We start from the raw sequence: 18,905 nt of genomic DNA, 5'->3' as shown, positions 1-18,905 counted from the left end.
GTGCCAGTGAATTAAGGCTCGGGGCTATCCCACACAGTGGCTGTTCCTTCCTTGAGCAGGCCCTGCTTCACTGGGCCTAACACCTGGAGGGCAGGTTGCCCTGCCATGTTGACCTGCAAGTGTGGGACTGACTTCTGCTGTATGCAGGCTGTTGCTATGTAACCTGCTCCTGCTGGCTCTCTCCTTTTCACCTCTGGTAAGTATGGGGGATTCCGGGGCTATCCCTTGACAAAACTGTTTGGCCTTATGTTGCCCAGCACTTAATTTAGGATAAAGTCATCTTGGATAGGAAACAGTATTCACTTATCTGGATACAAAACACATAATCCGAGGGTTTGAAGGAACTACAGGAACTAAGGTTTCCAGTTTATACTACAAGAAGAGCACCAGCACTAAGGCAGAAATGGTCTTGCAAAATGGAGTTTTATATTGGTACCTTTCCTCCAGCACATGGGACCTTGCATACAATAAAGGGTGAAGAAACAAAGGAATGGGAAGTGAAGGATTATTATTTAAAAGCCATCTCGGTGTCATTTCCAGCACAGATTAAGCCCAAAGAGTGATAGATTTATTTCATAATTTCCATGATGATAATCAAGAGAGAGTCCAGGATTTAATGAATGTAATTAACACAGTTGCTGGAAAGTTAAACCAAGTTGCTCTCAAGAAACCAATGTAGATGTTAAACATTCTCTTTATGAACTTTACAATACATTTCTCTCCACCACAATTACTGCCTTCAATCTGGTAAATTTTATCAATAATTCTGTTTAAGGTAAAATCCACACGTTCTTTTTTTCTTTCTTTCTGCACAGGTAACCAGTATAAAACTACTACATAATATTAGTTCTCCAAGTAAAATATTCATGTACACTGTATTGTAATCTACATTTCCACTTTTAGGGCCAAACTACACATTATGTAGATCATCATCTGTAACTGGGTTGTCAATACACTGGACACTTGTTCACTGAAGCACAGCTGCAGGTATCTGCTAGTCTACTTGAAGCGGTGCTTCAGGCTGCTGTTGAACTCGTAGGGGGGAAAGCAGGAAAGTTTCCTTTTACAGGGCAAACAGCATCAAGAAAACGGCACAGAGATAGGAATGAAGAAGAAGAAAAAGAAGAGTTGGTTTTTATATGCCGACTTTCTCTACCACTTAAGGGAGACTCAAACGGGCTTACAATCACCTTCCCTTCCCCTCCCCACAACAGACACCCTGTGAGGTGAGTGAGGTGAGTGAGGCTGAGAGAGTGTGACTAGCCCAAGGTCACCCAGCTGGCTTCATGTATAGGAGTGGGGAAACAAATCCAGTTCACCAGATTAGCCTCCTCCGCTCATGTGGAGGAGTGGGGAATCAAACCCGGTTCTCCAGATCAGACTCCACCGCTCCACGCTCCTTTATTGGCTCCCTGCTCCCAAGAAACTGGTAGCTGCACATGGCTGTATTTCAGTGTGTGTGGGGGAATGGCTCTCCAACATAATGTACAGTTTGGCCCTCAGCCATTAGCACTTAAGATTTCATTAAGTCCTCAAAATAGGTACAAGAGATTATTTTTTAAAATCTCTAGAATACCCATCTTAACTGAGGACAGGGCCTGTTTGGCCCATGAAGCAAATTTTCCAGGATGTTGGTGACAGGCGCAAATTCATTTGATGTCCTCTACTGAAACATACCCAGTTTTTTCTTTTCTTTTTCTTGGAGTCGCATTCTATGTTGCTTCCCACGCTGGAGTGGCTGGTAGCGCTGTTAATGCTAGACACACTGTCTGAAGAATGCTGTCTCCGGATCCGCAGATCAGTGGTTTGCGCAGTCCCGCTTCCTACGTACCAATACAGATTTATTGAAATACGCCCACTTTTCTGCATATGACTCTCCGTACAACACAACTTGATCAACAGAACACACACCAAATAGGTGCTTATGTATAAATAACATATATGAGCTTGAAAATTATCTTTGCACAAGTTGCTTTATAGAACTGGGAATATGGTGGCAGATTTGTAGAGTTAAACTTTGTATTGTAATGGGGTTTCTGAACAAATGGTTACAGAAAGCTGCTGCCCTTTTCTTGGGCGTGTATTTCAAAATGGTTACAGTGTGCATGATAGCGGTTTTATTAAATGGCATTTTTCAGAGCAGGAACATCCATGCAGACCATGGCTTAGAGGTGACCTAGGCCTTTTATGCTCGGCTGTTTCCCTCGCGGTCACCCCTCTGACGACTTCGGGTCTTTGTTTTGACTGTGCATGCCGTTTCCGACCATCACAGGTTGCCCTGTCTGCCCCTAAATTTCCCCGCATTTTGCCTGCATTTTCAAATTTGAGATAAAAACAGGTCTCTGAAAGTGTGGGCAAACCACAGGGAAATGCAGGGGGACAGCGAGGCAACCTCTGATGGTCGGAAATGGCATGCATAAACAAAACAAAGACCCAGCGTCTTCGGAGGGGTGACCACGAGGGAAACAGCCAAGCATGAAAGGCCCTAGACAGTATACCCAGTTTCTCCTCTGCTTTGACATCTGTGAACAAACCCCACGAGCAGCAAGTGCAAAATTATTTGAAAAGCTAAGCAAGAACCACAGTATTCTGTTCTTCACTGTCAGTGGCTGTCAGTTTAAGCTGACGTTTTTTTCTAAGGAGCATACAGTAGGGAGACGTTTTTCTCCCTCTCCCATAATACTAGAACACGGGGTCATCTGCTAAAGCTGGAGGGTGAGAGATTCAAAACAGATAAAAGGAAGTATGTTTTTCACACAACACATAGTTCAATTGTGGAACTCCCTGCCCAGGATGTGGTGATGGCTGCCAGCTTGGAGGGCCTTAAGAGGGGAGTGGACATATTCATGGAGGAGAGGGGTATTCATGGCTGTTAGAATGGATACTAGTCATGCTGCATACCTATTCTCTCTAGTATCAGAGGAGCATGCCTATTATTTTGGGTGCGGTGGAACACAGGCAGGATGGTGCTGCTGCACTCGTCTTGTTTGTGGGCTTCCTGGAGGCACCTGGTTGGCCACTGTGTGAACAGACTGCTGGACTTGATGGGCCTTGGTCTGATCCAGCAGGGCCTTTCTTATGTTCTTATGTTTCTTATGTTCTTAATACTAAACGGCTGGCACATTCATAGTAACAATGGGCCTCCTTTCCTGATGGGAAGTTTAAAAACCGCCTGAAGATGAGGTATACAGTCCACCTATGCTTTGCATCAGCTGTCACCCAAGGGATGGATGCCCTCAGAGTGCTGCACTGTCATTAAAAGTGGAGGTTGCGTCTTTCCTTTACCTTTGCAGGTGAGCTCAGGTGTGTTAATTACTCCATTAATGGCAGCCTGAGCAGCAGCGTTTTGTTTCTTCAGTAGCTCGATGGTTTTTCTTAACTCGTTCAGTTCCGAGTCCTAAAGCACACATACAAAAAACACCAGTATTGTCTGTGAATTCTCCAACAAGTGGCCAAGCAGCCAGACAGGGTGAGGGCAGTACAGTTCATAAGCTGGATATATGTGGAGCTCTTTAGGGAGAAAAGGGTATAAGTGAAATCAGTACTTACTCTTTTGAAATCACTGTCTACTCTATCTTTGCAACTAATGTACATATTATTTTGTGAATGGGGCTACGTAGAAAGAGGGGAGATGTCATGCTTCAGGCATAGACTGCAGAAAGCTCAGAGAATGAGAGCAGGGAAAAGAAGTCTAGAAACCCCAGTTAGCATTTTAGGGCTGATATAAACTGTCCAACATTTCATTTTCTTTGTCCCCACAGGAGGGACAGTTTTTATCCAGTGGTTATTATTGGCACATTGACATGAATACGGTGCTCTGACTAATTTTATTTCACTCTGCACCCTGTTTGCCAAAACCACCACTGACTGGTACCTTAACTTCAATAGGTCACTCCTAGAATCTCTTCCACAGGATTTGTGAGGTGATTTGAACTTGTCACTTGCCTTCTGCTCGGCTGTCATAGTTAGGCTTTGCAGTCGAATGGTCATGTTTCCCAAGCTCTGCTCAAACGCCGCCACAAGGTGAGCCTGTAAGTTAAATTGAATTATACAACTGTAGACGCTATCTCTTTACTGAAACATTTAGCAGAGGGATTGCATACTGTACAGGTGGCTCCTCTATGCTAAAACGTCCTGCTTCAGGGAAGGCAGGTGAGCCCTGGCACACCCTGGCATTGCCACAACCCCTCAGCTAATGGCCGGGCAACTAACTGCAGCAACCCCCAGATGAGAACAGGGTGCCGCGAGTGGGCATTCTCTGACTGTAGCTGTGGCAACTGCTATGGCCAGTCTTATCACTGTTGTTTCAGGCTGCTGTGTACCTTTTGGGCTGACCACAGAGACGTTCCTTCCTAGCAACTACGCTTAGGGTAGCACTTAGTTTAGAGCCATTTTTCCTGAGCTCAGGAAAACCCAGCGCAAGCCTCCTGTGCTGTCCCCCTGTATATGGCCTTCCGTAGTCTTCCCCGGCATTGTTCCTCGTCAGCACATAGCTGTCTTATCCTAATTAACTATTCTCACACTCCCAGTGAAAACAACCAGGAAGAGTACAATAACAGTGGGATACCTGGCTCTCATTCCTTCTGTGCCCTGTGAAAACACCCCAGGCTGAGTATGTAAGGCAAATTGCAGAAAATAAAACAAGCTTAGCATTAGATCTGTGGGTTGTTCTGGCTGAAATGTTTACTGTAAAAATACCGAAGCGCATAATTTCCTCTTTGAAAAGATATGCCAGCTATTTAAAGTGCCAGCAAAGACTCCCAGTTCGATGACTAGGGAGAAAAAAGTTAGTAAATTCCCCAGAGAGGATTAATAGGAAGTGAAATGTGTGCCCAAAATTTAAAGAGGGAATGAAATGGGTGTCCAAAATTATGCTTGAAATGTTTACCATCGTCCAGACCACTGTCAGTTATCAGTTTCTATAGTCTACTCACATTGGCAGTCAACTGTGTCGTCAGAGCTGAGACTTTCTCCTGAGATGCATCCAACTCCCTCCTTAGCTTGCGAATCTAAATAGTGTATTATTTTGATAGGTTAATTTCGTATTAATGTATGATTGTCAAAACTAAGATACAGAGAAAATAGATAAATAGCTGCTTTAGGTGAGGAATGACCCTATCTCTACATTCAAATCATTTCCCAAGCAAACTACAGCAATCAAACCTGGCACAGTTAGTTCATGTATGGGTACTGGTGGAAAATGACTGACCAATCTGCAGGGCCTGAATTATACGATTCACAACCCAAGACGGCTCCCTCACTTTGTTCCTGGCCACTCGGGATCACATATATTATGGTGAGGATGCCAACACAGCCAGCAGCACTATGGGAAAAAACAGACTATGCCCAGTGGTGGTTGGAAGAAAAGCTTCTTTCTCTCATGGCCATCGGTGACGAGGGAGGAATCAGGGGGGGGGGTCTTTGCCCCTAATTTTGGACCACAGCAAACATGATAACATCTTGGCTTTTACAAAAAAAATAGATGTACATCTCACATTTTTAGAGATTTGTTCTAACGGATTTTCATTCATTTTCACATGTGAGAAGAAGAAGAAGTTGGTTTTTATATGCCAACTTTCTCTACCATTTAAGGAAGAATCAAAGCGGCTTACAGTTACCTTACCTTCCCCTCCCCACAACAGACACCCTGTGAGGCAGGTGGAGCTGAGAGAGCTCTAAGAGAGCTGTGACTAGCCCAAGGTCACGCAGCTGGCTTCATGTGTAGGAGTGGGGAAACTAATCCTGTTTACCAGATTAGCATCCACTGCTCATGTAAAGGAGTGGGGAATCAAACCCGGTTCCTCCAGATTAGAGTCCAATGCTCCAAACCACCACTCTTAACCATTAAACCACGCTAGATCAGATGCTATGGTACAATGGCACATAGGCCATATTGCATCAGACACTTCTCTATTGTGTTGCAAGCAGCCTGTGTAATGCTTTCAAAATGGAAACATATTTATTCATTCAATTCACTTATACCCCACCCTTCTCCCCAGTGGGGACCTAAGGCAGCTTAAGTCTATCTCCTCTCCTCCATTTTATCTTTGCCTGGAAATGGCTAGGCTCACAGGGTGCAGTTAAGGCAGCAGCGTATGCCTTTGGTGTGCCAATGAAAAACCATGGCCATTTCAATAACACATTCGAGGGCACAAGGCAAGGTACACACACTTTTGCCCTTCTTCTTGTGCAGTCAGTTCGTAGCTGTTAATTTCAACGTGTTTAAGGATCCAACAGCAACAACAAAATCCTGATGCTATAGAATAGCGGTCTTCAACCTCTCCAGGCCTTGGACACCACTAAGGTGAGGGCAGAGAGCTGCCCACCAAGCTGATTGGTGAGATGGGCCTGGCTGGGGGAAGAGAGAAGCTTTCAGGGGCAAGTGCAGTCTCTAAACAGACCTGAGCTAAAGATGAATCCTTTCCACTAAGCGATCTCACCTTGCTAACCTGCTGCTGTTATGTGTGTGCAAAGAGAGGAAGAGGGCATGACATCCTTGCTCTTTACACCTGCACACTATCGTCCTTTCAAGAAGCAGCAAAAAATATGGCGGCTCTATAGGACCTGTGACCCAGGAGATGGGGCTCCATGATTCATCTGGGGGTCCCAACCCATGAGTTAGGCCACTGCCCTAAAGAATTAAGGCTCTCCAACTAGTAACAGCTGGCAGAAAGCAATGGATGCCGTGGGGAGGGGAATCTAAAACAAACAATGAACCAGGGCTATCAGTATGTATGAATGAAATATAATTCAGGGCCAGAGGGATATGAGGATAGAGAAAGGTCAATACCAATGAACATGAATGAGCAGGAAGAAAATCTGGAGCATAATCTAGTTCGTGCCTTATACGTGGTATTAAATACATGGAGAGAACATTATAGGAGCAGGACAGAATTCTGCATGCTTGAGATTAAATTGGGACATTCAATTTTTAAAAATTAAATCAGGACCTTAGATGTTTCAAAAGTTGGGAGCACTACGTCCTTAATCATTCCAAATTCTAAAATAGCACTTGTCACTCAAAATAGGAAGCTATATTACTAGTATCAAAGAAAAATAATTCCTTCTTACCTCTGACTGACACTTTTCTTCAGGCTAGAAAGAAGAATAAAAAGATATATTGAAATGAAAACTAAAATTAGTATTAATTTTATTCATCTTTTTTTTAACTTTGTAACTTTTTTTATTAATGGAAAACAATGCAGGGAGGTAGTTGTGAATTTCCTGCATTGTGCAGGGGGTTGGAGTAGATGACCCTGGTGGTCCCTTCCAACTCTATGATTCTATTAATGTTATGCTTCTAGATGTCACTAGACCATGTACACATAGGAACTCAACACAAGAGAACAGACAGCAAAATTAAATAAAACAGATCAGTGTTCAATGTTTTGGCTTTTTTGTTTCACAATCCTAATATCTATGCTCCAACTATTATGATCTAATATGTATACTTAACACAATTAATTTTACCTTTTACCCTCTGGATATCCACATGGGTACATCTACGTACTTATGGAGCCCTACTACAATCAGATTCAATCCAATGATATATAGACAACTTTAACCTAGTATGTAAAGCACATTGTTCCAATGTATCAATTAACGAAACAGAATTTGTGCCAGAGTCACAAACTCCACATTAAAGCGCCGACAGGAAGTTTTTCTGGTACCCTTTGTCCAGAGATTGAACCCAACATTTCTTATCGCTCTGTAGTGAATCATTATTTCCCTTCTTGGCATTCATTGTCAGACGAGGCCTGTAGAACACTACTTGCAAGTTAATTCACAGTGGGTAGCCGTGTTAGTCTGTCTGCAGTAGTAGAAAAGGGCAAGAGTCCAGTAGCACCTTAAAGTCTAACCAAAATATTTTCTGGCAGGGTATGAGCTTTCATGAGCCAGCTGTGGCTCATGAAAGCTCATACCCTGCCAGAAAATATTTTGGTTAGTCTTTAAGATGCTACTGGACTCTTGCGCTTTTCTACTACTACTTGCAAGTGCAACCTAACTCCTCGTGTGAAGGAAGGCATTTCTGATTGTCTAAAGGAGGGGAGTAGATTTTTCACTCTAGCTACTGCTCCCATGTTGGATCCTATCCTATTTCCAATGCTTCCATAACAAGCTTTTTTGGAGGGATAAGTGCTACAGAAAATTGGACGAAGTAGGGAAAAACTGTTTCATGAGAGGACCTCTGCTCACAGTTCTTTGGCCCAAGCCATTCAGTTCTTCTTATGTAGAGATTTATATAAAAACTACATGTTATTGTTTCAACCAAACAAGATAAATGAAATAATGTGACATGCAATCCTAAACAGAGCTATAACTTTCTAAGCTCATTGATTTCAATGGATATAGTAGGCTATAAGTCTGCTTAGGACCGCATGATAAGTCCAGTAGAATGAATGGAGCATTAAGGGCGCGGTTAAAGGTCTATTGATTCCAGTGCAATCTAAATACACTTAACATTCTCTGAGTGGTGACCAATGCTTAGCAATAAGATGGAGATTCCTATTCTGAAACACTCACCGTTGAATAAATAGAGGATGTGCTGGAAACCAGAGAGAGAGAGGAGCCGTGCACTAAGGAAACATAAAATAAACAAATTGCTCATCTGATTGTTTGTGTGTATAATACACACATGATAGCAGATTATTCACAGCAGATGCTGCTAGCAGGTTTAACATGTCATCAGCAGCCTATTAAAATTGCATCACCAGTCATAAACATGTTTACTCAAAACAAATCTTTGCAGAAGTGTCAAGAAGTAAGCTGAAATAAATGGAGGCATTATACAGAACATACCCCAAAATGGTCTCAAATAAAACCGCTTAATCGTTTGGATGTAAACGTTTGCCTGCCCGCTATGTCTCAGACATTACAAAAGTCATGACAGTGCATGAAAAATGAAGCAGAAGATGACTAGAAGCGGACAGAGTAAAGGTTAAACTGACCAGTCCAGTTTCACCATATGGTTGGCCTGAAGCATAAACAGCAAAAGGGAGTTAAAAGGTTTAACACATTTTAAAAGTTCAAATAGAAATACAGACAAAAAGACTCATATAAATTTTAAGACATGCAGCGTTAAGAGAAGAAACTTGAAAATATGTTGACAGTTGTCCTAGGGGTGGGAAGAGTGGAAATTTTTACAAAAGGCACTTTTGAATCTAAGCAGTTTCAACTAGTTTAGCATAAACATGTCCTTAACAAATAACACTTACTTTTAATACTAAGGATAAACAAATAAGCAATGACGGTGCAGTGCGCCAAATGCCAGCATCTCTACTGAGATAGTCAAACTGAAGCCAAACTAAAATTGCAAGCAAGCATGAATTCCATCCTGGAATTCCATTCCATTCTAAACAGAAGCAAGGTGGAAGGTGGCACCACATGCCAAGGGGAAATTTAAAGCTTTGAGTCTGAGTTTGCAAGTAGCTTTAACCAGGTAATAAACATATGGCCTGCTTTGAAAAGGACGTTTTCACCAAGTGATGCTAATGAAGGTATCTGAATTCCTCATGGCCACAACCTAGAATATCCATCAGTGAAGAGCAGGATGCATAATTTCCACAAAAGGAGGACAGAGAATAGTGGGGGAGACTTGTCTGACAAACAAGGTTTTATGAAAGGGGTATCAATGTGGAAACCTAATTTCCCCTCCTGCCTGCCCTCCTATTCCTGCATGCTATTCAGGGATGGCTAATGATGGTGCCAAGGCTCTTCAAAGCATCCAGAAAAGCAGTCTTTCACTAGCAAGCTTCTCTGGCTAAAACCCGTTCCACATACAGAATGGAGTTCTGAATCATGGTCCATTTTACTAATATTACATATTGTGCGCTCAACAATACAAGGTCATCTAGTTCCCTTTTCCAACAGCAGCTCCATTCTGGCATGCAATTCTTCAAAATACATTCTTGTAACCTTTGAAACTAACTTATCCTAGACATTTCAAACTAATTTTAAAGTGACCTTTACAGGAAAATAAATTCCATGTCATTATGGTAACCCCAACACAGCAAAATGATCCTGTCTTAAGCAACTTAACTTTACATTCATAAAATACCAAACATATTTTGGTAACCTCTTAGTAGACCAAACTGCTTACATTTAAAAAAAAAATGAATAGAGACTAAGAAATTATTCTCACTTCTCACTTCTTGAGTTACATTATTTTAGTTACAATATTAATTTTGGCTTAGAACATATTTAATTCTATAGGACCTCAATTTTTTCCTATTAAAAAGGTTATAATCCTCAGTGCATGCTATTGCCAAAGGAACAGAGTTGTAAATGCTACCATGAATGAGACTGCAACTTGTGGAAAGGGGAAAAAATAAAACATAGTAGCCCAATAATTTCATAGTTTCACATAGAACTGAAGAAATAGCCAAAGGAAACTATTATCTTAAATTATGCCATTAAATTTTGTTAATTATTTAGCTTTCTTCAGCACCTGTACAGTAACCTTAAATCTTTGCATGACCATATACACAGAAATAGCTGATTATCCAGTAAACCTGGGCAACGTAGATTCTAAATCCAGATGAGCAAATAATTAATTCAATCAACCAAATCTCATCTTGTAAAGAAAACAGTTTGTTTCTGGATATCACAGATGTCCAGAAGCTTGAAAGAATCCTGCTTGAAAAGACAGATACTGAAAATATAATTTAATAAGTGTCCCGAGAATCCTTTTTTTAATTAAATCACTGCCCAGAACCAAAGACTCCCAAGACAGGTGACAGTATGAGGAAGAAGCCTGAAATCTGGAAGAGAGAGAGATCTACATTTTCCAAAACAAAGTTAGGAAGTAGCCACCCAAAGCTTCTGGAATGGTTAAGGCAAGGAAAAGCAAGGAGTTTAAGAGGCTCTAAAGGGACTAACTTTTGGAGCAACAGGGTTTAGGAAAAATGAGAGAGGGAATCAGTAAACAATTGATAATGGAGTCTGAGCACCTATAATGCACTGAGACCAAACTGGGTACATTAAAGAGGGAACCGTGTATTTATGAAGTCAGGAGCGAGACTATTTTTCCTGGGAAAGGCAGGTTTTAACAAGGCATTTTAAGGCACTTGGTGACATCTATTAGACTTTTTGCATGGTCAAAAATAACGTCATCTGACTACACGTCCTTTTGGGAATTCCTTGAAATCAAAACCTACTAAAACCAGCATCAGAGTTTGATACCACCTCTTTATTTTTTAACGTAAACAAAACCAATGTTCCATTAACGCTAAACAACAGGGTTTAGTGTAGTTTTTAATTGTGGTTGGGACAATTTCTTCACCGGCTGCTTTAAATCTGGCAGTTTTATCCAACTGCTGAAGAAGATCTTCAACTCACTCACCCTCTTCAAAGCCGTCCCGGAATGATCCAGAGCGGCTCATTGATCTGTTCTTTTCGTCCAGAGACACAGAGCTGTTCCGGAACCGGGTGTCACTATAAGGGTCATAGGGGCCGTCCGCGTTAGAAAGACTGTGTGTCCGTAGCATGGTTGGATTTGACAGGCTCATCTGGGCTGCGGTGGTAGGGCTTGCTGGAAAGTGAGTCAGATAGAAAATTCACACATCTATGCACATATAGTATATTATATACTATAATTGTATTACTATATTATTATAGTAATTGCATTACTATAATAATATATATAATATAGCGATAAATTGTATTGTATATATAATATAGTAATTATATATATATAATATAATAAATTTTTTATATATAGATATAGATATAGATATAGATATAGATATAGATATAGATAGATATATAGATATATATAGTAATGCTCTGACCTGGTTGGCCCAGGCTAGCCTGATCTCATCAGATCTCAGAAGCTAAGCAGGGTCAGCCCTGGTTAGTATTTGGATGGGAGACCACCAAGGAAGTCCAGGGTTGCTATACAAAGGAAGGCACTGGCAAACCACCTCTGTTAGTCTCTTGCCATGAAAACCCCAAAAGGGGTCGCCATAAGTTGGCTGCAACTTGACGGCACTTTACACACACACACACACAATATAGTAATACATTGTATTGCGTGTGTGTGTGTGTGTGTGTGTGTGTGTATATATATAAAAATATAGTAATACGTTGTATTACCATAATAATGTTATCAGTTTCCAAAGATAATGCGTCTCTCTGAAAATTCTTTCCTAGTAAGTGCAGGATTAATCAAATAGCCATACAAACCAAATTGATCCCGAATGGCTATGGGGAGCAAATATAAATATCTGTGCAGTGTGGTCAAATATGGATAGGGGTGAGTTTTCTGTAAACCTGGAAGAACCAGGCAGAAAAATATGAAAACCTAAAATAAAATTTGGTGTGTGTTATTCATTATATTTAGAAAATTTAGACCCCACCTTTCTGTCCTTATCAGGGCCACCAAGGCAGCCCTGAACAAACTTTAAAATGTAGCCAGTGTCCTCTGCACATGAACAGATGTCGGAACCCCTGTCTGACATATTGGGTTGTCCAGCGACCGAAGACATCATGGAAAATGTTTTTTTTTTTTTTCCAAAACTGGCCAGAAGGTAAGAAGAATCAAGCCTGATGGCAGATTGGGTTAGGAGAGGAAATGGGACAGTTTCATGGGTTGGGAGAGTGGTTGAAAATGGCTGATTTAGCAAATTGGGGAGGGGATTAAAATGTGAAATTAGAAGGCTGAGCATGGGCGGAAGAATCAACAAAAGGAGAGGAAGTGGAGATTGGGAGAAAGGGGGAGAAGGTTTGTTCTCCCTCGCAAGTCTCCCTCTTATGTGTCAAGACTCCCGTGTGTGTGTGTGTGTGTGTGTGTGTGTGTGTGTGTGTGTGTGTGTGTGTACTCTTGTCAAAAAGTTCATTTTACTTACTTAAAAAGGTAAAGGTAAAAATCCCCTGTGCAAGCACCGGGTCATTCCTGACCCATGGGGTGACGTCGCATCCCGACGTTTCCAAGGCAGACTTTGTTTTACGGGGTGTTTTGCCAGTGCCTTCCCCAGTCATCTTCCCTTTACCAGTCATCTTCCCTTTACCCCCAGCAAGCTGGGTACTCATTTTACCGACCTCAGAAGGATGGAAGGCTGAGTCAACCTTGAGCTGGCTACCTGAAACCAACTTCCGTCGGGATCAAACTCAGGTCGTGAGCAGAGCTTTTGACTGCAGTACTGCAGCTTACCACTCTGTGCCCCGGGGCTCTTACTTACTTATTCAGGTCTTTATCAGTTCTTTCAATATATAAAATATGCTGTTCTATTAAATTACTGCTTCAGTGCAGTACTCAGCAAATTTAAATGGAGGCTGCAAGTTTCTACAAGTCACGGATCATAACTTGCATGCCTTGCCTATGGCCGTATGTTTAGATTTTTTATATAATAATGCTTTATTTTTTCCTGGCAAATTGATGGACAGGACTTAACAAATCAAAACCACAACAAGAACAAGGGGTACAAACTATGGATAGAGACACCAGATATACCTATCTTATTTGCAGTTACAAATTATGTCTTACTACATAATGAATACAAAATGTGTTTATCTGCTTCCATTATACATCACTAGCACAGCCTTTCTTAAGATGAGATGTCCGCTGAACTGGCTTTCAGAGATGGGAAACTGTACTGTGACAGCTCGACTTGTGCATATTGTTCAGGTGAATTTTAAAAGGATAAAGCACATGAAGAATTCAGGGTCCAAGAATCCTGAAGATGAATGGTCCAACTCTTAAACAACAGGCTAATAACCTGAGGCCCCATACAGAAGGCCTCACTAGCAGTGTTATCTGGCTGAACAAACCACTTGAGAGTACCTGTGGCCAGTAGCTGGTGCTAGTTAACTTGAGAAAAAAGCAGTTACCATAACTTATTGAATACTATCTACCTGGAGGAAAATCTCTGGTCACAGGCAGACATCTATGCACTTAATCCATCCAAGGCTGGCTCACAGCCCAAACAGCCCAAAGTAGCTACTTGGGGCTCCATGATGCCCCCCTGAGAGGAGGCACTTTTGCCCCCATAACTCCATGGCTTTTTGGGGCACCCCATGTCTCTTGCTGGTGGGGCATCCTCCCTCCCTTCTTCATCTTCATCTCCGTTCCCCACCTTCAACTGGGGTGGGACTTGGTTATCTTCAGAAAGCATTGCCCTGCCCTGCCCTTAACAATCAGGATAGGATGGAGCTTTCTCCAGGTAGCCAAGTCCCTCTCTAATTACAACTGGGAGACGGGAGGAGGAGGGAACAAGAATAGCTGGCAGGAGCAACCAGGCTAGGACATGAAGCCAAATGACAGTAGTATTTTTCTTGCCAATCTCTTTCCATCTTCCCTACGGCAGGGACAGGAAGCAAAGAAAACAAAGATTCTGAAAGGGAGAGGGAATGCACAGGACCTATTGGCAATCTCTCTCCTGAAACATGCTCCATGAGTCAAAAAGTTTGGGAACCACTGGATTAGACTACAAGAGAGTTGCTGACCCAGGATCACCCAGAGAATGATTGGCCCAGGACCACCCAGTGAGTGTCCTGGGACTGAGTGGGGATTTGAACCTGTCTCTCCAGTCCTAGTCCAACACTCTAACTACTACACTACTATGGCTCCACTAAGAATAGGTAACGGTTCTTTGCATTCTCAGAAGTCACATTTCTATGCGGAATCCTCTTCACTATTTTTGGAAAATTATACAGGTGCATGGGATGGTAGTTTAAAGCTGTCAGGGGAAATTGTGGCTCCTATATCAGCTCTGTACATCTAGTGATTCTCCCACATTCCAAGTAGATAGGCAAGGAATTTGCCCAGGCAGGGCAAATGGAGCTTGTACATTAAGTACGCTGAACTGGATGAGGATTCAGGATGTGTCAGGTCATAAAATTAAAGTAGTCATCACAAACACCTCAGGGCATTCCTTGAAAGCTCCTGTGTTGATATGCTCTTAACTACACGACAGTGCAGCTAAGTCCATTTACTCTTCCCTCCCACAATCCTCTTTCAGATCACCAAGCTAGCACTGCCCGGTCTTTCTGATCCTTCCCCTTGACACTTTCCTCGCCACATCTTGAAATTGATGTTGCTGGTTCATCTCCTTGTTTCTACACCTACCTAAAGATTTGCTGGTTTGACTTAATTCTTCTTACGACATGGTCAAATGTAGCCTTCTTCATTAATAACCACTTAATTCATCCCCCCGCAAAAAAAAAAAAAAAAAAACCTGGGAGCTGCCAAAATTTTATTCTAAGAAATGAAAATTGAAAGGAGTTGCACTGACATGGAAGAGATGGAGTGATTTTGGAAAACAGCTCCTTTGTTCGCTATGATATCAGACATGGTCAAATGTAGCCTTCTTCATTAATAACCACTTAATTCACACCCCCCGCAAATAAATAAATAAATAAAGGGAGCTGCCAAAAATTTATTCTAAGAAATGAAAACTGAAAGGAGTTGCACTGACATGGAAGAGATGGAGTGATTTTGGAAAACAGCTCCTTTGTTCGCTATGATATCAGAAGACACTCACGTAAGCAGAGAGAGCGGTATGGTTCTTTTTAGGAGGAAACAAATTCACCGTGCTGTTAGTTTAAACAAAGGCCTCATGGCTTCTGATTGTGATGCACAAATAGTTCACTCACCGAGTTGCGAGAAGTTAAATCTAGTCCCAGAAGGTGATGTTATGCTGGAACCCGAAGAAAATGGAGAATTGGCAACAGTGTCCTGAAGACCTCCTGCTGAGTGTGAACGCAGCCATTCTTTGGCCTCCTCTTGATTACGAAGTTGTGCTGATGGAGCATACCTGCACAAACAATGCTAACTTTAGCCTTTGCTTAAGACTGTTTTGTCCGGATAAAATCCAAAGCTATCTGGACAGAAAATGACAGCATACCTGAAACAAGTCTCCTGCCTACTAGAGGACACCTTTTGCCTGGACCTTTTGACTTGTACCAATACAAAGAAATGAAGGGCAGGACCCTGGGGACCAATATCGTTTATTCTGAATATGTAGCAGGAATACACATTCTTTTTTTTTTTCAAATGTCATTGGTTACAGTGCGTCACATGACTACATTCATGAGTTACCTGCAGATTCCTGTGAAATGCTACCTCACAGCATCATTTTCTGTCTGAATAAAAAAAAATGAGCTTTTGTGGGTCAAAGCTCATCTGGAAATAAATGTTGTTAGTCTTCAACGTTAAATGGACTTTTGTTTTATAACAAACAGTTACTCTAATATTGCCTGTGGCAAATAATCATTATCTCTTGGTAACCAAGCAATGATGTTTTGGTTGGCTACTTTTTTCCCTTTTCAGGCTGTCTTTACATTGGTATGTGCAGGAGGACAGGTGACTACAATCTGGATACTTTTGTGGGCCTATTTGCAAGGCTGTGTTAAACTGCACTTGCGCAAATGAATCAGAAGGTCCAGGAAAAGCAAATATACACGCACATACAAATCTATGGGTTCTAGGTCACAATAATTACAATCAAAACTTGTTTAGGTAATTAAACATACAAGGCTCTCAAAAGGGCTTGGAAATAGCACCTTCCTCTTTAAACCATCAGCCCACTATTTGTTTTTGATTCTGACGATAAAAGTTTGGCGCCCTGGACAGGCCCACAATTGTCAATCAGTATACAAAAGAACAAAGCACAAATACTTACCCCATTTGTCATTCAAACGTTTCAAGCTTAAGAGATGGTATTTCTCATTAGCTGGAGACTTTAACAGGCATAGAAAACATTTCAGACCTCCCAGCTAACCCCTTTCTCCCCGCCCCCCCTTCCACCAATTTTACAAAAAAACGTTTGAGTTCCCAGCTCAGTGTGACAATTGCAACAGCTGCAAAGAACGTGTGTATAACACAGAATAAATTGCAGCCATAATGTAAAGCCAAGAGTTATCCTAAAAAGCCCCACAATTCAGTTGGAAGTCGATACGTTTTTAAGTCAGCCCAAAGTCAAAACGTTTTAAGTGAGCTTTCTGTAGGATTGGTTGAGCACTTTGCACACGTGTGGAGGGATACACAATTATTGATAGAAGGAAACACTCTCTTCTCAGTATAATTTCTCTTGATGTCAGATTACACTGCAAGTTTTATAAATAGATGTTTAGGGAGTTCCTGCTTCTTTGACTGTTTCTTTATTTGTTCGTTTGCTTGTTTTAAACAGCTCCAACTACTCTATAGCAAAGTTTGGACTTCTAACGCCTTCTCTATTCTTCCCAATCTGCATTTTGGATGTCACACTGTGAATATTGCATCATCCAGTTTATCACTTTGTCAAAGAAAGCTGCAAATTATTACTTGCAAGTCAAGCCCGGTGATGGCCCATGAGATGCTTTCTGAAGAGTCAGCCAGCCACAGCCACAGCTCAAGGTGAGATGCCATCACATGAAAAGAAGCACGTGGGGAAGGGAGGGGAGAAATGACCTCCTTCGGACAGGCTAATGTGGGGAAGCAGGAAAGGGAGGACACTGTGCTGCCACTCACTGCAAAAGCCGAAACCACCACCACCACCAGCACTGACGGCCACAAAAGACACACAAAGCAAAGCTCCAAAAAAAAACCCACATGGAAAAACCGCTTATGCTACGTGGTAACACCAATACCTGAGTCCTTTCTTAGGCAAAGTGTTCCTATCAAGGTGAGGGTCGCTGTAGAAAAGTTAAAAGAAAAGAACTTCAGAGAAGAACAAGAGGGGAGGATTAAAGATCAGCTTGAAAGAGAGAGTAATTTGCTATTCAAACAGCTGCTTCATGGCACTAGAAAAGATAGCAAAGGCTCCTGTCAAGCCAACATGCAAAAGCCTCATAAAAGCATAGGCTGTGTTATACAGAGCATGCACAATGGACCATGCTAACAGAGGTAAACCTAACCCTGAGGCTTTGGACCCTTAAACCACTACACTAGCTGTTAGCCCTTTTGCTGGTGGCAGTAAAGTAACTGAAGGCTGAGATCAAAGTGATCTTGCTATTTCCCTTCCAGGAAACAGCTCTTTTGCCCAAATGTACATGTTTCATAGGAATGCTTTTGAAACATACGCATACATAAACAAGATATGATAACCATCTTCAAGTACTTGAAGGGCTGTCATATAGAAGATGGTGCCAAGTTGTTTTCTGTTGGTCCAGAAGGTCGGACTAGAACCAACGGGTTGAAATTAAATCAAAAGAGTTTCCGTCTAGACATTAGGAAGAACTTTCTAACAGTTAGAGCAGTTCCTCAGTGGAACAGGTTTCCTCGGGAGGTGGTGAGCTCTCCTTCCCTGGAGGTTCTTAAACAGAGGCTAGATGGCCATCTGTCAACAATGCTGATTGAATGACCTTAGGTAGATCATGAGAGGGAGGGTATCTTGGCCATCTTCTGGACATGGAGTGGGGGTCACTGAGGCTGTGGGGGGAGGTAGTTGTGAATTTCCTGCATTGTGCAGGGGGTTGGACTAGATGACCCTGGTGGTCCCTTCCAACTCTATGATTCTATGAAGATTCTGAGGCAGTTTCTAATGACAACGCTACCAAGATGTCTTCAAAAATTTCCATTTGGTAAGTCACTGTCCTTCCGCTCCAACATAAGCACTGGGAGGTCATCCATTTTCAAAAGGGCATAATTAGTAAAAAAAAATAATAAAAAAAAAATTGGTAAGCATTGAAGTTGGCCCATCTACTTAGGTGGCTTTAGAAAATCAGCTAGGGCGCCAGAGGTGGAAGAGAGCTTTCCAGCACTGTTGGCAGCTGCTGTGGGCCTGCTGTTTACCTCTCTCCTTACGGGTAATTGCTTTGCTGTGGTGGTGGTGGGGTCTGAGGAAGATGGGTGGCAGTGTCTTGCCATGCCTGGGAGGGACCCCAAAGTGCTTGGGATAGCTCTGGCAAGCATTTTGAAAGGCTAAAGGACTTACATGTATAAAGGCTAGTGAACAGACACATGGAGAATGTATGAGTAACATTTCCAT

At 42.0% G+C, this 18,905-nt stretch overlaps 1 protein-coding gene across 2 annotated transcripts in view; it reads right to left on the bottom strand.

The window, feature by feature from the left end:
* NAV2 (neuron navigator 2) overlaps nt 1-18,905 on the bottom strand; it is a 310,894-nt gene that overhangs the window by 37,806 nt on the left and 254,183 nt on the right. For both annotated transcript variants that reach the window (XM_056852251.1, XM_056852253.1), the window contains 9 exons: nt 17,566-17,610; nt 15,592-15,752; nt 11,342-11,530; nt 8,524-8,576; nt 7,072-7,095; nt 4,935-5,009; nt 3,946-4,029; nt 3,286-3,397; nt 1,678-1,823 (listed from right to left, as the gene is read on the bottom strand). In XM_056852251.1, coding sequence (XP_056708229.1) covers nt 1,678-1,823; nt 3,286-3,397; nt 3,946-4,029; nt 4,935-5,009; nt 7,072-7,095; nt 8,524-8,576; nt 11,342-11,530; nt 15,592-15,752; nt 17,566-17,610 — 889 coding nt within the window. The remainder of the gene's footprint in view (nt 1-1,677; nt 1,824-3,285; nt 3,398-3,945; nt 4,030-4,934; nt 5,010-7,071; nt 7,096-8,523; nt 8,577-11,341; nt 11,531-15,591; nt 15,753-17,565; nt 17,611-18,905) is intronic.

Source organism: Euleptes europaea, chromosome 6 (genome assembly GCF_029931775.1).
Source record: "Euleptes europaea isolate rEulEur1 chromosome 6, rEulEur1.hap1, whole genome shotgun sequence".
NCBI classification, from domain to species: Eukaryota; Metazoa; Chordata; class Lepidosauria; order Squamata; family Sphaerodactylidae; genus Euleptes; species Euleptes europaea.
Note: the sequence above shows the minus strand (reverse complement) of the source record. Positions and strands in the feature narration are given on the sequence as shown.